The 24,009-nt window shown below is 59.4% G+C and overlaps 4 protein-coding genes across 6 annotated transcripts in view; 2 read left to right on the plus strand and 2 right to left on the minus strand.

Annotated features, from left to right (window-relative positions):
* Window positions 1-537: 537 nt before the first annotated feature.
* On the minus strand, window positions 538-10,537 carry RGS11 (regulator of G protein signaling 11; the record flags this gene model as incomplete). 2 transcript variants are annotated; one of them, XM_079781706.1, is made up of 17 exons in its annotated part: window positions 538-661; window positions 746-828; window positions 4,488-4,626; window positions 4,713-4,800; window positions 4,942-5,057; window positions 5,154-5,267; window positions 5,384-5,445; window positions 5,521-5,550; window positions 6,572-6,640; window positions 7,902-7,983; window positions 8,190-8,266; window positions 8,478-8,536; window positions 8,623-8,674; window positions 9,602-9,708; window positions 9,903-9,953; window positions 10,030-10,126; window positions 10,475-10,537. In XM_079781706.1, 17 exons carry the CDS (start codon window positions 10,535-10,537, stop codon window positions 538-540), a joined length of 1,413 nt encoding a protein of 470 aa, XP_079637832.1. The 2 variants fall into 2 exon arrangements, with proteins under 2 accessions (XP_079637832.1, XP_079637833.1); XM_079781707.1 differs by lacking the exons at window positions 6,572-6,640; window positions 8,478-8,536; window positions 8,623-8,674; ... (2 more) ...; window positions 10,030-10,126; window positions 10,475-10,537 and having other exon boundaries at window positions 8,190-8,212.
* Window positions 10,538-12,905: 2,368 nt separating this feature from the next.
* Window positions 12,906-15,243, plus strand: ARHGDIG (Rho GDP dissociation inhibitor gamma). Its single transcript, XM_079759435.1, has 6 exons — window positions 12,906-13,017; window positions 14,094-14,273; window positions 14,353-14,436; window positions 14,620-14,696; window positions 14,779-14,842; window positions 14,926-15,243. The coding sequence occupies exons 1-6, from the start codon at window positions 12,945-12,947 to the stop codon at window positions 15,123-15,125; spliced, it is 678 nt and encodes a 225-aa protein (XP_079615561.1). The 5' UTR covers window positions 12,906-12,944; the 3' UTR covers window positions 15,126-15,243.
* A 221-nt stretch (window positions 15,244-15,464) lies between these two features.
* PDIA2 (protein disulfide isomerase family A member 2) lies at window positions 15,465-18,621 on the plus strand (the record flags this gene model as incomplete). Its single annotated transcript, XM_079781698.1, has 11 exons — window positions 15,465-15,696; window positions 16,309-16,515; window positions 16,587-16,720; window positions 16,800-16,937; window positions 17,008-17,124; window positions 17,216-17,341; window positions 17,411-17,608; window positions 17,700-17,820; window positions 17,901-18,082; window positions 18,342-18,452; window positions 18,577-18,621. Exons 1-11 carry the CDS (start codon window positions 15,480-15,482, stop codon window positions 18,619-18,621), a joined length of 1,596 nt encoding a protein of 531 aa, XP_079637824.1. The 5' UTR covers window positions 15,465-15,479.
* Window positions 18,622-18,939: 318 nt separating this feature from the next.
* AXIN1 (axin 1) overlaps window positions 18,940-24,009 on the minus strand; it is a 90,081-nt gene continuing 85,011 nt past the window's right edge. Inside the window, exons 9-11 of one of the 2 annotated variants that reach the window (XM_079790626.1) lie at window positions 22,746-22,853; window positions 20,878-21,045; window positions 18,940-19,939 (exon numbers count right to left, since the gene is read on the minus strand). In XM_079790626.1, the coding sequence (XP_079646752.1) occupies window positions 19,813-19,939; window positions 20,878-21,045; window positions 22,746-22,853 (403 nt within the window). In that variant the 3' untranslated portion in view covers window positions 18,940-19,812. The remainder of the gene's footprint in view (window positions 19,940-20,877; window positions 21,046-22,745; window positions 22,854-24,009) is intronic. The other variant, XM_079790627.1, reaches the window with a different exon arrangement.

Below are 24,009 nucleotides of genomic sequence, written 5' to 3' on the forward strand. Positions count from 1 at the left end.
TGGCTCCCAGGTACTGGCCTGCTAATGTAAGGCCTGGAGGTGCGGGCTGGGCACCAGGAGCTGAAGACGGCGACGTGCCAGGAGCGTGGCCTTGGTCTGGTTTGCCCATCTCGTCCCACCTTTCTCCAGGTGACCCAAGCTCAGCCAATGACTCCCCCTCCCTGGTAGTCAGCTCCTGGACCAATCCCTTCTGGGAAGTCTGATTTGTGTGCCCCACAGCAAGGCCACACCCTTTGTGCACTAGGGGATGCCCATGCCGGGGGTCTCGGCTTTGTGCAGTAGGGGATGCCCATGCTGGGGGTCTCGGCTTTGTGCACTAGGGGATGCCCGTGCTGGGGGTCTCGGCTTTGTGCACTAGGGGATGCCCATCCTGGGGGTCTCGGCTTTGTGCACTAGGGGATGCCCATGCTGGGGGTCTCGGCTTTGTGCACTAGGGGATGCCCATGCTGGGGGTCTCAGGTAGCTGCCAGGACCGTGGGTGAGAAGAGGGTGATGAGAGGCGAGGGGTGGAACCTCCTCCTCCAGGCTCAGGCCCACCTATGCCTCTCCATCACCACCACCAGGACCACCTGCGGCAGCTGCCGGTTCCACTGAAGCAGACGCAGGAGGGAGAGCAGGGCTCAGGCTCGAATGCCGTGGCTTCCACATGAATGGGAACACTCTGTAGGCGAGAAGGGGCCTCAGTGCAGGGCGGCCTCAAGAGTCCCGCCTCACAGCTCCTGGGCACGGCACCACCGAGGCTCACCGTCTCTTGGTCTCCGGGAGTATCATGGCCTCCGCCAGCAAGCCTTTGTACATGTCCGACTTGAGGAACCTCGGGTAGGAGTCCTGTAAGAAATGGTTGTCAGCCCTGACGCCTTCCGCCGCCTCCCTCTCAGCTGCCCCCGCCGCAGCCTGCCCCTGCTCTGACCCTCGGAGCTCCCAGTGGACAGTGCTGGAGGCGGCCACCCAAGGCCTGCCCTGACCAAGTCAGCTGACTCAGAGGGACCTGGGCTCCCTTCCAGGTGGGCCATTTAACAGCCAAAGAGGAGCAAGAGCCCGGCACCCACACGTGGAGGAGTGAACCAGGGTGCCTCCTGCAAGGGAATGCGGAGCAGCTGTCTGCCCCGTAGAGTGAGGGCAAGGACACAGAGCCAACTCACAAGGGCAAGAGGAACCGTACAGTAGACAATGAAGTGGGGGAAGAGTCTACGAATCTAATTGGTTATATATTTTTTATTTTTATTTTATTTTTAAATATATTTTATTGATTTTTTACAGAGAGGAAGGGAAAGGGATAGAGAGTTAGAAGCATCGATGAGAGAGAAACATCGATCAGCTGCCTCCTGCACACCCCCTACTGGGGATGTGCCCACAACCAAGGTACATGCCCTTGACCGGAATCGAACCTGGGACCCTTCAGTCCGCAGGCCGACGCTCTATCCACTGAGCCAAACCAGTTAGGGCCTAATTGGTTATATTTTAAAAAGATGAATATAAATTTATCTTGGGAAGGAGGGGAAAAGGTAAGGGGCAGCAATAAAAGCTAGATTTATTGGAATTTACCCTGCTTAACAGATTGGGTTTTGAAACTAGATATTTCACATAATTATAAAATAAGTAAGCAATCCCCAAACATTGGAAGTAAAGGGTCGTAACTGGAGCTGGATATCCAGGGGTGACACCATCCTAACCACACATAATGACAGAGCCGTTCCAGAGGACGTCCCAAAGAGGACACATACAAGGGACCAAAAGAGGAGGAAAGGAAACCACTGCCAGCGGTTGTATGGTCAATGGTGCTGTGTGTCGTTCAGTTCAGACTACTGAGTGGATTGTGAGAAAGCAAACGAGTAATTATGTTAGCATTGCTGGAAACCAAGATTTTCGGTGGGAGTGAAAAAAGAGAGAAATAAGATCAGGGCGGTAGAGAAAGTCTAATCCTGAACCTGAAGTACAAGTGTCAGTATGATCCAAATACATTCTTTTTAAAACACATATTTCCTAATTCTGTCCACTGAAAGGCCGGGAAATGATGACCACCCCAGTGGCACGAACACATCTGGTGTGTAGGTCAAGGTTTCTAAACACCACCCATGAAAAAGGGCCAGGGCTGACTGGGAAATGGCCTAGGTCTGGAGCAGGATGAACCTGGACAGTATCACACCAGGAAGCAAGGAAGTCACCATACACTGTGGGACACATCAGAGACCTGAATATCACGTAAGAATAAGAACTGACATGGGCCCCCGCTGGTTTGGCTCAGTGGATAGAGCATCAGACTGTGGACTGAAGGGTCCCAGGTTTGATTCCGGTTAGGGGCATATACCCGGGTTGCGGGCTCGATCCCCTGTTGGGGGCGTGTAGGAGGCAGCCAGTCAATGATTCTTTCTCATCATTGATGTTTTTCTCTCTCTCTCTCTGAAATCAATAAAAACATAAAAAGAAAAAAAAAAAACTGACATGGATTTAAACCCATTAAGTCCAGTGAAAATGTGAATTTGTGATGGTATATCTCCCTCAGCGGATATCAGGGTCAAACTCATTATTTTGATAAGTGGTAATTAAAAGGAATCAGCCCTAGCCGGATTGGCTCAGTGGATAGAGCATTGGCCCTTGGACTGAAGGATCCTGGGATCGATTCCAGTCAAGGGCGTGTACCTTGGTTGTAGGCTCAATCCCCAGCCCTGGTCAGAGCATGTGTGGGAGGCAACCAATCAGTGTGTCTCTCTCATATCTGTTTCTCTTTCTCTCTCCCTCCCACTATCTAAAAATCAATGGAAAAAATATCCTTGGGTGAGAATTAATAACAACAACAAAAGAAGGAATCAAGCATTGATCTGCCTTTCCTATATGAGTACCACTGGCCAGCAGAGAGCAGGGAGGGGAGGCTTCAGCTCATAAACAGAGGCGGCGATGGGATCAGAACTTTGCTGATGAAATCACGAGTCTGGGCAATGACTGTTAGTGGAGGCAGCCAATCTCATGTACCTCCTCATGGAAGGACACACCAAACTGAAGAAAATATTCTTGACAACACTGAACAAATAAGCCACAAAACTGGAAATGACTTCTGATCAAGACTTAAATGGTAGCTACCAATTTTTAGCAACTACCAATTTTGGGGCAGAGAAACACATCAAAGATACTACAGGGACTCAGCAAAACCCAGACTGTGGAAAACTACAGAACAAAGGACCTAGTTCCTTCCAAACAAAACAAAAACAATTTTACAAGACGGAGAGGAAACCTATACAGTACTCTAAAAAGAGATTTAAGAGACATTCACCAATGTATGGAACCTGTTTGGATCCAAAGTCAAGCAAATTAAAAAAATTAGATAAATAGTTGTAGGCTGTGGTATACAGAATAAAGCTGCCCAGAGGTGTCTACATCCTAATCCTTAGGCCCTAGGAATATGTCCCCTCATGTAGCAAAGGGACTCTGCAGGTGTGATTAAAGTGACGATGTTGAGATGGGGAGACTGCCTGGATTATCCGGGTGGGCTCAGTGTAAGCACAGGGATCTTTAGAAGTGAAAGGGAGACAAGGGGATCAGAGAAAGAGAGAGAGAGAGATTTAAAGATGATACATTGCTGCTACACCTGAAACTAATATAATATTAGAATGTATCTCAACTATAATTGAAAAATAAATTTTAATTTAAAAAAAAAGGAAAAGCCCTGGCCGGTGGCGCAGTTGGTTGAGCATCATCCCGAAGTGCCGAGGTTGCGTGCGGACTGGTTTGCTCTCCGGTCAGGACACATACAGGAAGCAACCCATGAATGCCTGGATGGGTGGAGCAACGGATTGATGTTTCTCTCTCAAATCAATTAAAAATTTTTTCTTTTTTTAAAAAAATATATTTTATTGATTTTTTACAGAGAGGGAGAAAGAGGGATAGAGAGTTAGAAACATCCATGAGAGAGAAACATCGATCAGCTGCCTCTTGCACACCCCTTACTGGGGATGTGCCCACAACCAAGGTACATGCCCTTGACCGGAATCGAACCTGGGACCTTTCAGTCTGCAGGCCGACGCTCTATCCACTGAGCCAAACTGGTTTCAGCTAAAATTTTTTTCTTAATTAAAAAAAAAAAAATGATACGCTGCTGTCTTTGAAGATGGAGGACGGGCCATGAGCCAGGGAGGGGGGTGAACGGCCGTGAAATGGATTCTCCCCTGAAGCCTCCAGAAGGAACCAGCCTCGCAGACACCTTGACTTGAGCCCAGAGATACCCGTCTCAGCCTCTGGCCTCCGGAGGGTAAGTGTGTGTTCATCCAGCCACCGAGTCTGTGGCACTTTCTACAGCAGCAACAGGAAGCTAACCTAAGAGGCCACGTGGGCAGGTGCGGACCCTGACCGGCTGTTTGAGGACACTGAGCAGCTGTGCGTCTGCAGCCCGGCTGAAAGGCAGGAGGGGTCCACGTCCCGGAGAGGAGCTTCCTGGAATGCCTACCCACAGGAAGTGTGGGAATGGCCTTACAGGCGCGGGAGGAAGTGCTCACCTTCTTCATCAGCAGGTAGATGTGCAGCTGGGCGTCATCCAGCACGTAGCGGTGGGGCTGGCGCAGGCCCTCCAGGGTCCGCTCCATCGTCCGGCTGTCGATATTGACCCAGCGGGCAGCGCCAGGGGCCAAGAACTGCCTGTGCGTGGGGACGGGGGACAGCCCCGGTGGGTCCAGGCTCCACAGGCCTGCCCTCCGCCTGCCAGGCCCACCTCTCGCACTCACTGGTACACGGAGTCCACCAGGGCGGGGATCTGGGCCTGCCCTCCGTGGCGCAGCTCCTCACATGCCTCCCAGAAGCTGAGGTTCTCCGCTGGGGGTCCAAGCACCAGGTCAGGCCCACCCTGAGCTGCGGCCAGGGCTGATTGAAACCTGGGGCGGGGGCGGGGGCGGGGGAGTCCCAGGCAAAAACCTCCCTCACTGGGGCCTCAAATAGGAGGTGGGGGCATCTCACCGCTGAACTCTTTCCTGAGAAAGTCCATGAAATGGGCCCGGCCCACAGGGTCTTCCAGGAGTCCCCGGAAGCTGAAGCCCCATCGCTCCACACGGAGCCTCGTGGGTACAGCCACACTGGGGAGGGGTGGGTGTGTCAGGAGCACGAGGACTGTGGGGTGGGTGGGACAGTTGGGAAGAACGCCGCAGACCCCCCTTCCCCCCTCAGCTCACTTGGGGGCGTTCATGGCCCAGTAGGTGTCATCGTCTGTGATCCAGGGGTTGCTGGGCAGGCACCCCGACATGATGGGGTCATGCGGGCCATGCTGACTGCTGAACTTCAGGTACCTGGGGGTGGGGATGGTGTCAGGGGCCATGCAGGGAGGGGTTCTGGGTCAAGGGCACTAGAGGAAGGGTCTGGGCTCTGGGCTTGGGCCTCCAGCTGCCACCCCCATCCCACTCACGCCTCAAGGCAGACAGAGGACTTCACCCGGATCCTGCCCAGGGCCTTTGTGCAGCACTCGATCTACAACACGGAACTGTGAGCAGGGCCAGGGCGGCGGCGGCCAGCCCACTCCCCTGTTCCGGCCCCAGGACCTACCTCCTGCTTGTAGAAATCCGTGTTCTTGGTCTGGAAGGGCCAGGGGAAGCTACGGTTAGAAGGCAGGCCCCTGCGGACCGACATCCCACCATGGCCCAGGCCCCTGTCGCACCCTCCTCTGATGGCAGGGTCTGACTATCCAGGAAGCTTTCAGGGAGCTATAGGTTGGAGGTTTCCAGAATGTTCTCAAAGTTGCCTTGAGATGCCCCAATGATCACTATCCCATATTTTCAAATGTACCTAAATTACTTTTTAAAACAACACATAGGTGAGAAATACTACGACGAGTCACACTAGGAACCCAGGCTGTTGACTGTGCTCCAAACTCATCGTGTTCAGAATTTGGAACCCGCCGGCCACCTCCCCGTGGGCCAGGTGGAGGGGCGTGGCCATGGGACTGGCTGGCCCTCCCGAACACTGCACACCCCTCACTGGTCAGCGAGCAGAGGCACAAGGCACCCAGGTGCCTGTGATTTCCAAGTTCTGTGTCAGCCCTCCTGGACTGGCCTTAAAGTGGGAAATGATAAACCTACGATCATGGTTTTGACCTCAGGAAGAAGCTTTATCAGTAAGGTACTCAATGTATTATCTGTTCTGTTTGGGGTTTCATAGGATTTGAACAGGGGCTCTGCTGCTACAAAGTCTGGCCATGCCTGTCCTGGTGCAGTTGGTTCCCGAGGCCACAGAGGCCTTGGAGAGGTGGCTGGTCTGGCCTGGGAGAGAGCCCCCCGCCCTCCCCAGGGCCCATCGCACTTACTTGCACCCAGAGCAGCAGGTGGGAAGTGAGAGAGGACAAAAGTTAGCAGGGGGGCTGGGAATGGGGGGCTAGGGTGAGGGGAGAGTGAGACCAGGAGTGGGACAGGGCACAACAGATGGGGGGAAGCCCCCAAGTCGTCCCAGAGTGGTGGAGGAGGTTGGGGAGGGGTGTGTGCATGGGGGTATTGGGGTGGGGATGGCAGGAGGCCTGGGTGCAGGGGTGAGGAGTGGGGGGCATGTGTGTAGGCGTGGGGAATGGGTGGGGGTGGGGCATGCATGCCTGCAGGGGTCTTACCATCTGCACTCGCCTGGCAATGCAGGAGCCCCGCTCTGGACCCTGCTCCAGCACATTCGGGACCCCAGGCTGCAGCGGGGAGAGTAGATGAGGCAGGGAGCACAGCTCAGATGGGCTGCTAAGACCCCACCCTAGAGCTATGTTCCTGCCCCCCACTCACCCCATATATTGAAGCTCTGAGCCCACATGTTACCCTTTGACATGGAAACTGACACTCAGAGGAACCCAGAAACCTGAGTCTCCTCTCGGCCCATCCCCACCCAAGTGACCACCCCCTCAGAGCCACTCTGGGTTTCTCCCCAGCCCCCCCCAGCTCATAGCTCCCGAGTTCCACACCCATGTGTCATCCCGGGCTTTGCCACTAGAGCGGAATCCTTGACTTTTCTCCCCAAACCTCCCCATTCTTCCTCTCTTCGGTCAAGCTCACCTTCGTACGCCTGACTGCTCAAGCCCAAGACCTAAGCACCTAAGACAGTTCCACTCACCCAAACCCACTCGTCCTGCACCTCGTCCTCACACACACGTGCTGGCCTGGCCTCTCCCTCCCTCTGCCCAAGTCAGAACCCTCGTGTCCACTTGCCCAGAGGCTCCAGCTGCCACTCCCGGCCCCTCCACATGCACCTCTCACCCATACCGCTGGCCCGGCCCCTCCACACGCACCTCTCACCCATACCGCTGGCCCGGCCCCTCCACACGCACCTCTCACCCATACCGCTGGCCCGGCCCACTCCTGGGCCCCGGCCTCAGCTCATGCACATAGTCTTGGGGCCATGCCCACTCCACCTTCCTCCCACGGCCCGCCGCCTGGCCCTCAGATGGAAGACGGTCATTTTCCCGGAGATACCCCCAAACACACTTGATGAGGTCATCAGGCCTGTGGTGCCTCCCAGAGCCTATTTCCTGTGTTTTTCCCACAGGAGCTCCCGCTCATGTTTGCTGTGACTGCCACATGGACCCAGACATCTCTCCACTGCCCCACACAGTCAGGGGACCTCAAACCACCTGCCAGGACTGCGGTTCTGGGCAAGGCCTGACGCCTGACCAGCACCCCCAGAAGCTGCAGCTAAGCCTCGCCCCCACTTGCCTCACCCCTCGGGTCTGTAGGTCCCCCCACAGCTTCCGCAGGCCTCTCCCTTAGACCTAGAGAGAAGCGTTTTGTCCCGTGGTCTGTGAGAGGGGGCAGCCTTAGTCCTGGCCTCATGCTCTCTAGGTTCTGATGAGCCACAGCCTAGAACCTCCTGTCACCCAGGGGCACCTTTGAGGCGCACACACGGACTCCGGCGGGACCTGCTGCTGTCCGAGGAACCCGCCCTCCCCCACGAGGGCTCACCGGGGGCCTGTTCACCAGCCAGTACGTCTGCTCCTGGCACGCCATGACCAGCCTGTCCCCCTTCCTGCGCTGCTTAGCAGCCCTGGGGAGGGGCAGGCAGAGTTGGGGGAACAGGCACCCACCACAGCACCCCCCACACCCACCCTCCGGCCAGGGCCTGGGCAGGCAGCCAAGCCTGCCTGGCACTGTTTCTGGTCCCATGGCTGCCAGTGCCCAGCTAAGTGCCTCTGGGCTTCCTGGGCAGTCTGGGCTCCGTGCCCGCTGGGCGGGGAGGGGGGGGGGTCTCACCGCAGCTGTTCTCTCGCCTGCATCACTACCAGGTCCCACGTGTGGTTGATCCTCCTGTGCAGCTGGTCGTAGTGCTCCTGGGGGTGGCGTTCAGGTCTCCAGTGGCTAAGCCCCTTCCATGCGAAGCTCAGGGCGGGGCCTGGGCCCTCCCCGCTCCCCACTGGGACACACAGGGGACGGCGTTTGTGCGCCTGCATTATCCTGGGGCCGGGCTGTGTGCTCCCCGTCAAACGGTGAGGCCCTGGGACATGAGTGGGGCTTGGGCTCAGCCTGGGGTGGGGGTCCCACCTTCTCGTGGTCGACCAGGGCCCCCTGCTTTCGGATATTCTTCTTGGCGAGGTAGATGGCTGGAAGGACAGGGAGCAGGCCGCAGAGGACACTCTGCCCTCGGTCCTGGGAGCTGTCCCAGGCCAGCCCACCCTTCCGCACTCACCATAGTCGAGCTCAGCCGCTGGCCACAGAGTGCTGGTCCAGAAATAGGGTGTCTGGTGCCACGCGGGAACAAGGGGTATCGGGGACCTCCTGGGCCTTCCCCACCCCAGGAGCTGTCCCTACCCTCTCAGCTCCCTTGGGGAGAGACTGGGCTGGCTGGGGATGGGGAGCCTGAGAGTCTGCCTGTCTGTCCATGGCCCGGAGGCCATTCTCCCACCCGGAACTGAGCTCCATTCACCTCTTGGGGCCCTGACCCAGCTCCAGGGGCCTTCACTCCAGGGAGGGGTGGGTGGGGCCTTCCCCAGCCCCAGATTTAGTCGCAGTCTCTGCGGGAGGCAGGGACGGAGCCTGAAGGCAGGCCTGACCTGGGTTCCTACTGTGGACAGGAAGGGCAGGCAGGGAGCTCCATCATGACTGAGGACACAGACACACTGAGGTGCAGGGCTCCGTGCTCAGGCCCCACACAGCCTCCTTCCTGGAGTGGGGGCCTGCGGACCCGGGGAAGCCGGCAAAATCCTCCCTCGGTGCTAACCACCCTCCGCCGTGGTCCCAGAGAAACAAGCTAAGGCCCCTCCCGTTAACATGGAGGGGCCTTCTACCACAAGGAAGCTTCCAGCCCTGACCAGTTTGGCTCAGTGGATAGAGCGTCGGCCTGTGGACCGAAGGGTCCCAGGTTTGATTCCGGTCAAGGGCATGTACCTTGGTTGCGGGCACATCCCCACTAGGGGATGTACAGGAGGCAGCTGATCAATGTTTCTCTCTCATTGATGTTTCTAATTTTCTATCCCTCTCCCTTCCTCTCTGTAAAAAAATCAATAAAATATATTTAAAAAAAAAAAAAAAAAGGAAGCTTCCAGTGCAGGCCTTTTGGGGAGGGGACAGTAGACCACCGGGCCTGCTGTGAGGTCACCCAGCCCTGCCTCTTCCAGAAGTTCCTAGTGGGGCTGCTGGGTTCCCACCTGCCCCCAGTTGAGCCTGACCTGGAACCTGTAGAGCGTTTCGTCAAGCTGGAGCCCAGGGCTGCGGGGGTCGTGCAGTGCATACAGGTAGCCGTGCCGAACCAGGAGGCTGCCCAGGTGCAGGGCCTCTGGGGTAGGGTTGGGAGGTTAAGGCAGGGTGGCAAATCCTCATCTGGGGAGAACTGAGCAGGGTCTCTGGGGATGAGTTCCCCTTCACTGGGCTTGGCCCTAAAACTGCTGGGCCCCAGAAGGCGCAGCCTTATTAGCCCTGGGACCCCAGGGTGGGCGAGGCGCCGGGATGGGCAGTGAGCTGACCCCTTACCCTCCTCTGAGATGCTGTACTTTTGGATCAGCCACTCCACGACGTCGCTGCCTGCGTAGTAGCAGAGGTGGTGTGGCGGAGGCCAAGGCAGGGCCCGCAGCCCCCCACCCCCACACCCCAGCCTCACCAGTCACCGCGTGTGGAATGACTGTGATGAGCAGTCGCTGGCTCCGCATCTTCACGCCCTGGTCGGGGTCCTGCATACTCACGACCACCCGCTCCATCTGGGCAAAGGGGACACTTGCGGGGGGGGTCGCCCCAGCCAGCCTCCCCCATCCCACATCCTGATTCCACCGACCTGGTTGCCCGGATCAGTGTGGGCAGAGATTAACACACACAGATGGTGGGATTTCAGGCCTTGCTGGCAATGGGTGGGGGTGGGGCGAAGGCCCAGGGCCACTACCCTAACCCCCAGCCCTTGGGGTCTCTGCTGCCTCACCCTGCCCCACAAAATGCCAATGTCCCCAGGTCGAAGTCTACACTTGCGCTCACCTGCACTCACACCTCTCCTGCCCCTCCCAGCCTTGATGCCAGAAATCCTGGGGACCCCAGGACCCCTACCCAGCACCCACCTTGCTTAGGTGAGGCATCTGCACACGGGGGCACCCACCATGGGACGCGGGGCCAGCGGCCATGGCTAGGGGTGAAGCCCTGGAGGGTATTAGCATCCGAGATGCCCCGCCCCGCCCTGCCCCGCCCCACGTCCGAGTTAACCCTCCCTGGTCTAGAGTTGGTCCCTGGTCCCATTCGGGTCTGGGAAGGGGCCGGTGCCAGGCCAGCCACCCCAAGGAGCTTCTCCCCACCGTAGGGAGAAACTGAGGCCCCTGCGGGGAGGACTTGCTAGGAGCTGCGTGGCTGTGGAAGGTGCCCTGAGGTGGGACCCGAAGATGTGGGCTTAGAGCGGGGTCTTGTGAGAGGGTAGGGGCTCAGGAAGAGGAAGGGGAGCTCAGAGAGGGGTGAGGACTCAGGGAGAGGGTGAGAGATCAGGGAAGGGGGGGGGGCTCTGTGGGGGGAGGGTCTCCAGGAGAGGGAAGTTTTGGCGAAGGTGGGCTGGGGTGGGGGACAACGGGCCTACTGTAACCCCTGCAGGGACCAGGGGTGGAGGGGGCTGTGGGGTCAGACAAGGGGTCTGACTGCCCTAGGAGGGTGTGCTTGCGATTGTGTGATACCCTGGGTGTCATCGTGTGGATGCCACCAGCACCTATGACATTTTGTGGCTGCATAGGGTGCTGGGTAGGGGTCCTCTGAGACTTGGGGGAAGGTGGGAGGCAGCTCACTTTCCATCAGCTGCACAGGACCTGGGTGGGGCCCGTTAGGGAACTGGCAGAGATCCCTTTATTGGGAAGGAAGGATCACACACACACACACACACACACACACACACACACACGCCATTCCAGCCCTTTCCCTTCTCCAACTTGGCCGTCCCCACCCCAGACCTCCTCTGCTGGGGCCATTTTAAGGGCTACAAACAGGTCCATTTCTGCTTTTTGGAAACAAGAGGCCCCCTCCTTCCCTCTCCCCTCAGGGGCTTGGGGGCAGGGCAGGATGGGCTGAGCCTTTGGCCAGCAGCCCTCCACATGTGATCCGAATCCATTTCCGCGGCTGGTGAGGACAGGTCCGGCAGGAGCTGGGGTAGGGGGACTGGAGGGAGCTGCTACCCCAGCCAGGTTACCATCCTGCCTTAGATCCCGGTGAACTGCCACCCAGCCCCACCCACACAGTGAGGTCAGGCTGGACCCAGGCCTGGCTGTCCTCTCTGAATGAGTGGACATCTCCTGAGAAGGCCACCAGCGGCCAGAGCTGTCCACCTGGGGACAAGTAGCTTCCCGGACTGACCCCGCCTATCCCAGAGAAAAGGCAGCCGGAATGGGGCCCAGAAGGACCTGGGCCCCAGCAGGGGGGCTGGGGGGGAGGGGGGAATCCTGCCTTGGAAAGACTGGGGGCAGGTGCGGCTTGGAGGGGAACAGTCCCTCCCAAGCCCAAGTGCCCCCTAGCCCCCAGGGCCTGTTCGCCTCCTGCTCACCAAGGGGCTCCTTTGGGCAGGACTGGGTCCGACCCCTGGGTGTCCTCAGAAACAGGAGTGGGCAGAGGGGCTAGAAAGAAGGGGCCTCAGGCTGTTCCACCTCCTCCTGCTCCGCTCAGACCGGCTGACTCCGTGACTCACCCCAGGGTTTGCTTAGGTGTCAAGACCGGAAGCCCCTTCTCTGCCCCCGCCTCTCAACACTCCACCACGCGGCTCTGTTTTGTTTCCATGTCCTCTTCTCCCCGAGGACAAGGAGGGGTCTTCAGAACCTTCTGGGTCCCCAGAGCATAGAGACCCCCACCCCACTCCCACCCCCACAGGCCAGTGAATAAACACTGAGAAATGGCTGTGCGGGTGGGGACCCCAGCCCCGTGCATGCGTGCTCTGTGCTGATGACTGTAACCTCTGGGGTGCAGGGCCAGGCGGCTGTGCAGACCCACACAGCTTCCCCCCGCCCCGAGGCCAGGCGGTGCTGGGAGTCCCCTCTGCCTAGACAGAAGCTCCGAGGATGGGGAGCGGGGGAGGGGCTGTTGGGCCCCAGGTGCGGCCTGCACTGCTTACTGGTAATGGGAGCCTGGGGACATGGGGAGGGGGACGCACCTGCTCCACTGGGCGCCCCAGCCCCCCACCGGCCCCGCCCTGAGGGCTTCCCCGGAGAGCCCCCGACTCCGGCGGGCGCCTGGGAGTAAGGCAGCCCTGGCGGCCAGAGCAGGGTGCAGTCGGGTGGGCCGCTGCGACCGTGACCGCGGCAGCGTCCGCGGCAGCTGTGCGGGGTTCCGGTGGGTCGGAGGCAGGGACGACCGGGTGCCTGCGCGGTGCGGGCGACACGCGCGTCTCTGCGGGGCTGCGCGGGGTCCGCGGAGCGGCTGGGGGCGCGCGGCGCGGGCGCGGCGCTGGGCGCGGGGGGCGCTCCCGGCCGGGATGAGCTCACCGCAGTCGCGCCGGGGCTGAGCGCCAAGCCGGGCGGCGGCTCCTCGGCGGCTCCTCGGCGGGGCCGGGCCGGGCCGCGGGCCACCATGCTGGGCCTGGACGCGTGCGAGCTGGGGGCGCAGCTGTTGGAACTGCTCCGGCTGGCGCTGTGCGCTCGAGGTGAGCCAGCCGGGTAGGGGCCAGGGCGGCCACGTGGGCGGGGGGGCTCTGGCGGGGGCCGGTTTTAGTCTGGGGTGGGGACCGGCCCCTCCCCCGTGGAAACTTTGGGGGCTCGCGTGGGGACCTTGGGATGTGGTCCTCCTGGCAGCGCTCTGGCGGGGGTGGGGGGCTTCCTTCAGGCTAAACACTCGGGAAAAGAGCCAAGAGTGGGCGGGTCTGCTTGTGGAGCCTGGGTGACAGAGGGACCCTCTCCCCCTGGGAACCCGCTCCTCAGATCCTACTCCCTTGGGTGGGGCTGGGGCTCCTTCAGGGTGTGTGGCGATTCCTGAGAAGACAGGAGCGCAGTGTGCAGGGACTCAGACAAACCCTGTCCCAAGACACTATGGGAAGGGCTTGGAGAGACCCCTGCGCCAGCCCAGCAGGAAGGGGCTCTAGGAGACACTGGGAGGTGGCCCCACACATAAGCTCCAGGGTTTAGAGAGAGCCCCCTCCCCATCCCCCACAGGAACACTGTGGAAGGAACTCCTAGGACTGTGGGAAGGCCCTCAGAGACCCCAGTCTCTGCCTGAGCAGGTTGACAGGGGCGGGCCAGAGGCTTCAGAGAGCATTGTGGGAATATGGGAAGAGGCCTCAGAGCACGGGGGGACTCAGAGGACTATGAGGGCAGAGCCTCTGCTCCATGAAAGACCTTGGAGGTCACCACTCAATGGTGGGGCCCCTAGTTCTTGGAGCTGTCCCCCATTTGGGGTCTTCATTGCCCCCACCTTTGGCCTCAGAGTCCCTAGATGAATGGCTGGGCCAGGAGAAGGCAGCTGATGCCTCCAGGAACGTTACTTGGCTCTTGTGAGCCTTTGTCCACCCCCGGAGCCCACCCCTCTTCCGGAGCCCCCACGCACCTCCCTCTCGGAGCTCACACCTCCTTCCCTAATCCCACACTCCCTCCCTCCCTGAGCCCCTACTGGCTTCCTCTTCAGTCTTTGGGCAGGGGGAGGTCCGCCTGATCCATGGGGCTCCCGTCTGACAAGTGAATGCCAGGGTAGCTGGCAGCAGTTGCTCACTCACCTCCCTGACCCCAGTCCTTCTGACAGAAAAGGAAGGGGGGCAGCTGCCGCCAGATGAGGTGCTGGACGAGGCTGTGCCAGGGTACCGGGCCCCGGGGAGGAAGAGCCTCCTAGAGATCCAGCAGCTGGACCCCGACGATGAGAGCCTGGCCAAGTACAAGCGGGTGCTTCTGGGTCCCCTGCTGCCGGCCGTGGGTATGCTCGGGCCATGGGTGTGAGCGGGGCGGGGTGGGGGTTGGGGGGTGCATCCAGCAGACTTCCAATTTCTCCTCAGACCCAAGCCTGCCCAACGTGCAGGTGACCCGGCTGACTCTGATGTCTGAGCAGGCTCCCGGGCCCATGACCATGGACCTCACCGGTAAGCTCCTGCTGCAAACCACGGACTGATCTTTGGGGTAGAGACCCCTTAGAAGCCTGTGCCCAAACCCTAGTCTTCAGACCCATCACGTAGACGTCACAGATACTGCCCCCCTAGGGGGCTCCTGGGGCAGGGTCTCAGCCATCGAAGGAGTCTGATCCTTAGCTGCCCTTTCCCTCACAGGGGAGCTGGCTGCACTGAAGAATCAGGTGTTCGTCCTGAAGGAGGGTGTTGATTACAGAGTGAAGATCACCTTTAAGGTGAGGCAGCTGTCATGGGCGATGCCAGCCACCCACAGGATCAGCTTCCCAGAGGGACCACATAACACTTTTTGTCCCTCAGGTCAATAAGGAAATTGTCAGTGGCCTCAAGTGTCTGCATCACACCTACCGCAGGGGTCTGCGAGGTGAGGGCCGTGTGAGGGCCTGGAGGCTGGGGGCGGGGGCCAGTGGGCAGAGGGCAGCCCCTGATGCCCTCCTCCTCCTCCAGTGGACAAGGCTGAGTACATGGTGGGCAGTTATGGCCCAAGAGCCCAGGAGTATGAGTTTGTAACTCCGGTGGAGGAGGCGCCGCGAGGCGCCCTGGTGAGGGGCGCCTACGTGGTCACATCCTTCTTCACTGATGACGACAGGGCAGACCACCTTTCCTGGGAGTGGGGCCTCCACATCTGCCAAGACTGGAAGAGCTGAGCACCCACCCCCCTGCCCTGCCCCGGGAGCTGTCTCCCCACTTGGGGTCCTTGTTCCCTCTGCCTCTGTCAGTCACTGCACAGGGACCCCCAAGCATTCTCCAGCCCCCTCCGTCAGTGACCAGACCCCTCATGCCCTCTGCCCCGTCTCGGGATACCCCCTCCCGGGCCTGGCGCTGTGCCCTGAATAGCCCTATTAAACTTCACCCTGTCTCAGTGCCCAGTGTTGCCTCTGTCTGCTTCCCCTCCCCCGGGGGTGGGGGGAGCCTTGTGGCCTTATCTTTCCTGCGACCAGGACTGGGTGACACGTGGCAACTGCTGCTTGGCCCCCGGCCCCCTTATCTGCCCCCGCCCCATGGGCCCCGGCACTGCCATGGACAGCCAGCTCCTGTCTGTGCTGCTGCTGCTGCTGCTCGGGGCCTTGAGCCTGCGGGGCCAGGGCCCGGAGCCAGGGGGTCCCTCAGAGGAGCCCGGGAAGGAGGAGGTTCCTGAGGAGGATGGGATCTTGGTGCTGAGCCACCGCACCCTGGGCCTGGCCCTGCAGGAGCACCCTGCCTTGCTGGTGGAGTTTTGTGAGTGCACAGGGTCAGCAGGGCTGGGGGACCCGCAGGTGTCACCCAGTGTGCTCAACCCCCTACCGCGTGGACTCCGGGGCTTATGCACTCGCAGGGCTTCCCCGATGGGCACTTGGCTCCATCAGAGGGCACCTGAGGCAGAGCCTTGGGGCTGAGCTGGTCTGGGGGTCCAATTTGAACAGGTGGGAGGGGCGGCACAGGTATAAGGGAGACCCTCAGTTAGACTGTGAGGAGCCAGATAAAACTCACACCTTGCATATTCTTCCGTGGCTTTCTTACAACCCTGGACACATGTAAAAGCCATTGAGCAGGCAGGCCTCACAGTCAGCAGCATATGGCAGGGAGCACGGCCTTAGGGAGCAGCAACGGAGGATTCTTCTCCAACTCACTGCCTGGAAGGTGCTGGCCACTGCACTCCTGATCTGGAAGCCTTGAGTGGTCCGGCCTCTGGTGCTTGGGTTTAGTGTGGCTGAGCTCAGGAGGGAGGTATACAGGACATGCTCCATGCTGGAGCTGACTGATCCCAAGTCTGCCAGCTCTGGCCGGGCGGGAGCAGGGGCTGCGACCAGGGGCATGGAGGCCAGGGACACTCATGGCCCTGTCCCCCAGATGCCCCGTGGTGTGGGCACTGCAAGGCGCTGGCCCCTGAGTACATCAAGGCAGCTGCCCTGCTGGCAGCAGAGTCAGCCAAAACCAGGCTGGCCAAGGTGGATGGGCCTTCAGAGCCAGAGCTGACCAAGGAGTTTGCTGTGACCGAGTACCCCACGCTCAAGTTCTTCCGAAACGGGAACCGCACGAACCCGGAGGAGTATACTGGTACAGGGGGCAGGCATGTGTGCGGTGGTGTGGGCCAGGGGCTGGGCCCAGGCTGATGGGACTCTCCGCAGGCCCCCGGGAAGCCGCGGGCATTGCTGAGTGGCTAAGGCGGCGGGTGGGGTCCAGCACCACACGCCTGGAAGATGAAGAGGGTGCCCAAGCATTGATAGATGCCCAGGACATAGTGGTCATCGGCTTCTTCCAGGTGAGCTAGTGGCACAGGGGCCAGGCCTTGGGAGCAGGGCCTGTGGCCCCAGATGGCCTCACAGACGTGGACCCCTTAGGACCTGCAGGATGAAGACGTGGCAACCTTCCTGGCTCTGGCCCAGGATGCTCTGGACATGACCTTTGGCCTTACTGATCGTCCGCAGCTTTTTCAGAAGTTTGGCCTCACCAAGGACACCGTGGTCCTTTTCAAGAAGGTGGGTCTGGGCCAAGGCGGGGGTTAGGGACAGGACTATGGCTCCTACTGACCCACCTGGTGTTGTCCAGTTTGACGAGGGGCGGGCAGACTTCCCGGTGGATGAGGAGCTGGGCCTGGACCAGGGTGATCTGTCCCGCTTCCTCCTCACACACAGCATGCACCTGGTCACGGAGTTCAACAGCCAGGTGAGTTGGGCTGCAGGTAAGGAATGGGCATTGGGCGGAGTGGGAGGGTGACCACAGAGCCAGCTCCCATGAGCCCTGCTTACTCCTGCAGACGTCCCCCAAGATCTTTGCGGCCAGGATCCTCAACCACTTGCTGCTGTTCATCAACCAGACACTGGCCCCGCACCAGGAGCTGCTGGCAGGCTTCAGGGAGGCAGCTCCCCCATTCCGGGGGCAGGTACTGGCTGGATGGGCTGGGGGCGGGCGGTGGGGAGGCCAGTGCCCAGTGCATACTCCCTGTTGGCAGGTGCTGTTCGTGGTAGTGGACGTGAGTGCCAACAACAACCACGTGCTACAGTACTTTGGGCTCAGGGCAGAGGAGGCCCCCACCCTGCGCTTCATCAACATGGAGACCACCAAGAAGTACATGCCTGCTGACAGGGGGCCGGTCACTGCAGCCTGGGTCACCACCTTCTGCCACTCAGTCCTCAGCGGCAAGGTCAAGGTCTGTGCTGGATGGCCCACCTAGGGTGTGGGGGTGGGAGCAGCAGCTCTCAGGAGATCCCCAACAAAGCGCCTGGCCCCGTTCCCCCCAGCCCTATCTTCTGAGTCAAGAGGTCCCCCCTGACTGGGACCAGCATCCTGTCAAGACTCTTGTGGGCAAGAATTTCGAGCAGGTGGCTTTTGACGAAACCAAGAATGTGTTCATCAAGTTCTGTGAGTGTGGAGGGCAGTAGACAGTGGATAGGTGGGCAGTATGGGGTCCTGCTGGCTGTGCCAACATCCCCCTGTCCTAGATGCCCCATGGTGTACCCACTGCAAGGAGATGGCACCAACCTGGGAGGCACTGGCCGAAAAGTACAGGGACCACGAAGACATCATCATTGCCGAGCTAGATGCCACGGCCAATGAACTGGAAGCTTTTGCTGTGCACGGCTTTCCCACCCTCAAGTATTTCCCAGCAGGACAGGGTCGGAAGGTGAGGCAGGACCCCATCTTCCTTGGTCTGATGTCTGAGTCCTTAGATGGAGATGGGGCAAGGCCTTAAAGGGTGTGGCCTTAGTAGATGCGCTCTGGGATGGGGTGTGGTCTTAAGAGTGCAAGGCCTAGCTAGTATAGGGTGTGGCCTGGGGGCAGGAAAGGGTCTTGGTAGGGTGGGCCTTAGCCAGTGGAGTCTAGACTGGGTGTGGTCTGGGCAGGACATGGTGTATCCTCCAAACCCTCCTGTCCCTCCTCAGGTGATTGAATACACAAGTGCCAGAGACCTGGAGACCTTCTCCAAGTTCCTGGACAACGGGGGCAAGCTACCCGAAGAGGAGCCCCCCGAGGAGGCCTCAGCTTCCTTCCCAGTGAGTGCCTCTATTCCAAGGTTCCAGGCCTCGGACATGCCCTCGGATGGGTGGCTATGGGACTGACTGGGCAAGGTTGGGCTAAGGGCACAGCTTTCAGCTGGGCCTCTGTGACCCTTTCCAGGATACAATAGCCAACTCCACCGTGGATCTCAAGGAGGAGCTGTAGCCACCCCGTCAGTGCAAGGGAGCCATCTCCTCGGTGCCTGGGAAATTGTGGGCATTGAATAAAGAGTTTCGGCCCTGGACTGTGTGTGGTTCCTGAGCATGGCTGGCCACCATTTGGCTTTGGCCAGATCTCAGCCTCTTGGGGTTCCATATTGGATGGGGCCTAGCCCTTGCCCCCAGGGTATGCTTCTAGATCCCCACATTGTGTTGCTGCCATCTTGGCTCCTCAAGACACCCTACTCCCAAGACCCTTGGATGCCAGTGTGACCTTGTTGCGTGTGGCCTTGTTGCTGAGGCCTGATATGGGCTGCGCATAACCAGGCCTGGCTAGAGGAGACGGGTCACATGTGCTGGAAACTGGGCTGAGAATGGCGCACCCACTCACCAGACCCCACCGACAGAAGATCCGTGCACTCTATAGCCAGGGATGGTTCAAAACTGGTTTTATTTCATTATTATCCAAGTACCTTTAAAAGATCATTGTACAAGTCAGCGCATGAAAAATGGGCTCGGGGCAGCCCCCCGCTAGCCCTAGCCTGAGAAATGTACATATTTACATGGGCCCTTACAAAGGAAGAGCCCGGGACCCGCTGAGCCGGCGCTGTGGAAACTGAGGGTGGAGAGGGAGCACTGAGGTGCCCCGTCGCCGGATCCACATAGTGGCAGGCAAGAGACAAGCTGTGTTGAAGGCACTCGGTGACATGTACAATTTAGAGACCCCTAATAGCCCCCTGAACCCCGGGCCTGAGTTGGCCCTGACCAGAGTAGGGCATGGTGGACAATTTCCGGAGGGAGAAGCAGAGCCCTGGGGGAGGCGCCAGGGGGTTGGCCCGTGGTTAGCAGCGGGGATCCGCTGGGGAGGGTCAACAAGGCGGCCCCACAGGGGACTGCTCCCTGCTTGCTTGGGCAGACTCTCATAGTAGTGCTGTGGAGGAGTGGACGGGGCCCCCTCCTTGTCGGCAGCAGGACAGACACCTGTGGGACCACTCAGCGGGACCCCCGCTCACCTGGACACAGATGGACCAAAGAGGTGGGTGGCTATGGGCAGGCAGTCCCTGGCCTCACACGAGAAGCCGCATGCTTGCATACACATGAGAGCACCTGACATGGCACAGCCTTTCCTGCTCTCAGTGTGGCCATCCCTGCCCCACCTGATGAGGGCCCCGCCTGGTGCAGAGGCCTGGCCTGCGGGTCAGTCCACCTTCTCCACTTTGCCGATGATCTTCTCCTCAAAGACAGGCAAGATGGCCTCATCTTCCCGAACCTCTTCAAACACCACTCCACAGTCAAACTCGTCACTCACTTTCTTGAAGTAGTATCTGGGGGACGGGGGTGAGAGGAGATGAGGGCCTGTCCACTCCTTTCCTGCCCACGCCCCCACACCCTAGAGGCCTCCCGACTTTCTAGCCCAGTGGCCCCATGGTCCACACATGCACAGCACTTGGTGGCCACATTCCAAACACATCATGCAGGGCATGCGAGCTGGCTCTGCCTGATGCCCACTTGCCAGAGAGTTGACAGTGAACAGTACAGTGACCACTTGGGGGGTCCTCTGCCCTGGCTTCTAGGATGCTATGGGGGAGACATAGGCAGGTTTGGGGTTTCTGTTTCCTAAGGGCTGAGCCTGTCATCTCCCATCTCCATCAGGGTGATGTGCCCCCACTAAGGCCCAAGCAGAGGCCAGTGGAGCTTGGGCCTCCTCTAGTGGCCACACCCTCTACCTCCAAGGAGCACTTTCTCACCACTCAGTGGACAGAGGAAACCACCCACCCAGGCTGCAGTGGGCTGACCCCACGTGGCCCTTCCTCCTACAGTGCTCACTCAGGAGCCTTCAGGGGCTAGTCTCAGGCTGGCAGGGCAGAGCGGCCCACGGCGAACCCTGGGAATGGGGGTCCTGGATTCTGTATCTAGTGAAAATGGGTTGAGTGAGAAGGCTGGGGAAAGGCCCACCCAGGTCAGACTAACGTGGGGACAGACAGACCACTGTGTTTGGGCCTGCTTCCCCACTTTTAAGGCAAGGACTGTCCAGACCCCTCGGTTGACCTGGAGGCCTCAGACACCTAAGGCTGGGAGCCTTGAGGCCATCAACACCTCACACGTCAAGGTGCTCCCGCCAACAGCTCAGGGTTGGTTAAGCAGGTAAGAGGGGAACAAGGACTAGATGGGATAAGAACAGGGTGGGAATAGGGCACCCAGCACACCACTCTCTCCTGGACAGGGTACCTGTTTACCACAGACCCCAGCCCTGAGCTCTCACCTGTAGTTGCCTTTCTTGGTCAGCAGCTCCTTGAACTGGCCCAGGGTGACTGCACGGCCCCTCACCAGGGTCCGGTAGGGGATAGGTTCTCCACAGAAGTAGTAGGCCACAACGATGCTGTCACACAACTGGGCACCCCCACCTCCTGCCTTCTTCTGCGGTTTCGTCCTGGAGGCAGAAACACAGTGGTTACTGCTGAGCTCAGAGTCCCACAGGTCATCTCCCCGACAGACCCCAGGCTCCCCAGGAAACGACGGGGCAAGGCCTGCAGGAGTGAGCTGCAACACACTCAGAAACGTCATGCATCCAGAGGCCCCAATATTCACCCCACCCATTCAGTTGCATCCAGCCCCCAGGAGCCCTCGCCCTGAATGCTCTCTCAAACCAGGGTTCCAATCCTGCGCCAACCCTATGCACAGACACAGCGTGGACGCCAGTTCATCTCCCCGCTTCCTGCCTGCCCCACATCACAGTGCCTCAGCTCACTTGCTGCTCTCCTCCACCCATGGGAAGCTCCTGGCCTCACTGTGGCTGGACTGGCTAATGGGCAGCACCCCTGACACCGACCATATGAAAATGGCCAGCAGGCTTCTCAGGGCTGGAGCCCACAGCAGATCCTTCTCCTGCTTCTTAAGGTGGCCAGGCCACTAGAACCAATGTAGCCCCTGCCTCTGGGCTGGACTACACAGCTTGCACCCCAGATAAAGCCTACTGCTCCCAAATAAACAACACCTGAAGGCCAGGAATTGGACAAACAATTGTGTTGGGTCTTGAAATGGACCTGCCCCACAGCAGAGAGCTTGTCCAAAGACCAGAGGCAGCAGCCAGCCAGATTTCCAGAGAGGGGTGTGAGGCCAGCACCATCTCCCACTCAGGCTGGGGTAGGGCCCTCACCCTGATGGGTCCTGAGCCGCCATTCTGTGTTTGGGACAGGTAGCACTCTCTCTGCCCCCCAGAACCCCTCGTTCTTGTGACTGCTCTGGAGTTGCCCAGGTACACATGGGCACAGTCCTTGGCTCTTGCCAGCTGGATGTGGTAAGAAGCTTCTTGAACCAGCGTCATATCAGGAAGGCCACCTTAACTCACAGTGGGCTCTTCTCTCCATGAGGACCCTCCCCTCCCTGGTGCTCCTGGGCACTCACCATGGAGTCAATCTGTGTGGTCGTCCACCCCTCGAGCCACACTCCATGGCGCCTGCTTTCCTTCCCATAGTCCTGAAACCTCAAAGCCAGCTGTCCTGGGAGCCTGCCTCGGGGTTTGTGTGGGCCCATTCTCTAGACAGGAGACAGTTCCTGCTCCTCCAGGGGCCACCCCTGAGGAGTGACCTGGTAGGGACGATCAGAGCTGGCTGGCGTTGTCTGGGGTAAGCTTGGGGAGGACTCTGGTGGAGGACTTCCTTTTGCTCTATCTTGAGCAGAAGTGCAGGGATGGGCGGCCAGCATTATCTGCATGTGGCCTGCAGCTCCCTAGCGCCCACCCTACTCTACGCATACCTAGGGAGCAGATACGTCCCATGTGAGAATGCACCCAGGCTCGCTGTGCACACAGCACCTGGACATGCACCACAGGTGCTGATGCTTTCAGTCGGCAGCGTGTCAGAGGAACCATGGGTGCAGCCCTGACCCTAAGTCCTGAGTCCTGGCTGGGTGACATATGGGACCTCCTCTTGGTCATTTGTCACCACGTGGATGGTCAGTGTCCCGTTTGACAGAGACAGGAAGGAAAGGCCTGTGAACAGCTTGCAGCCCCAGCTCTTCCAGTGCAGTGCCCGGGCTCCCGCCCTGGGAAACAGCTGCTGCTCCACAGCCCCTGGCCCACAGCACAGGCTGGACGAGCAGTACAAGAGGACCCGCAGGGGACGCACGTACTCTGTCTCGGAGAGCTCCGTGTCGGACACTGCTGGCACCACGCTCAGCACGGGCGTGCACACCGGCCTGACGCAAGAGCGCCCCCGCTGGATGACCTCCTGCACATACCTAGGGAACAACCGCGTCAGTGAGCCACATAGGCCTGGGGCAGGGCCTCTACACTCGCGGTGACAAAAGGGTGACAGACAGCAGGCGGAGCACGTGCTCCCCAAGAGGTTCCATTACCACCACACAAGGCTTCCACTGTGTGAGTCGGGCAAACCCCTTCTTGGGTGGTGGAGTGGTCAGGATCAGTCAAGAAACAGATGCTGCCTTCATCATTCAGGTTTCCCACATTCTTCATTTGTGGTCAGAGCCTTTGGGCTCCCTGGAATATACTTTGGGGAACCCCTCACCTGAGGTGCTAGGATCCTGTCATTTCATCCACACTGAGAAGACCTGCCTCTAGCCTCTTCCCTGAGGGCACAGCTCTTCCCACTTGGCCCTCTGACATGGGCCTGGGTCCTGAAGCATGGTCACTGCTCCATCCAAAGCAGCCAGAGTCCTGTTCTGGGTCTCACTGGCCAGCAGCTCCTCTCCAAGTGGCCATCCACCCTGGGCATGCGCTGTGCAACCCTAACAGTAATTTCTGCTCTGACTGATCTGGGTGGGAGTCACCCCATGAGGAGCTCAGGGAGGCCTAGAACCCCACTGTCACATCCAGACCTCTGCTCTGTGGCCATTTACAAAAGGCTCACATGCCCTGGACCGACGACACGTGGAGATGCCAGAGCCACCGGCTGAAACCCCACAGGCAGCTCACCCCCCAAAACACAAGTCACACAATGGCTCCACTGGCTACAGAAAAGACCAGGGTGTTATGAGGAGCTGGCTAGGTGCTGGTGAAAAGAGGGAATGAGAGCCCTGCCTCCTGGAGATTGCAGCAGAAATGATGTCCCAAGAAGCCCCGGCAACAGGAGGAATTCCAGCCCTCCCGCCCCAGCCTCTCCCTAGGCTGCCCGCTGTTGCCCTGTCTGCCTCCAGCTCAGGGGTCTGCACAGAGCCAGCTGGCTCCATACTGACTGAACAAGATCACAGAGTAAAAAAGTTGGCTGTAAAAAACATTCACTTTCAACCACCCGGGGACACCTTCAGGCTTCCACCTGTGCCTGATGAGGTGGATGCTAGGGAGAGTTTGCACCTGACACCAGCTTCCCCAGAGCAGCATAGCCCCCCACAGTGAGGCCCATGGGAGGCAGAGTCAGGAACCGAATGACTGAAGAGT

The sequence above is a fragment of the Cnephaeus nilssonii genome (genome assembly GCF_951640355.1).
Source record: "Cnephaeus nilssonii genome assembly, chromosome: 2".
NCBI classification, from domain to species: Eukaryota; Metazoa; Chordata; class Mammalia; order Chiroptera; family Vespertilionidae; genus Cnephaeus; species Cnephaeus nilssonii.

Excerpts from the sequence above, each read along its gene's own strand:
- ARHGDIG (XM_079759435.1), top strand. The coding sequence starts at position 12,945 with ATGCTGGGCCTGGACGCGTGCGAGCTGGGGGCGCAGCTGTTGGAACTG. Across the intron at positions 14,274-14,352 it reads TCCCCTGCTGCCGGCCGTGG|ACCCAAGCCTGCCCAACGTG; the intron begins GTATGCTCGGGC and ends ATTTCTCCTCAG. Across the intron at positions 14,437-14,619 it reads CATGACCATGGACCTCACCG|GGGAGCTGGCTGCACTGAAG; the intron begins GTAAGCTCCTGC and ends TTTCCCTCACAG.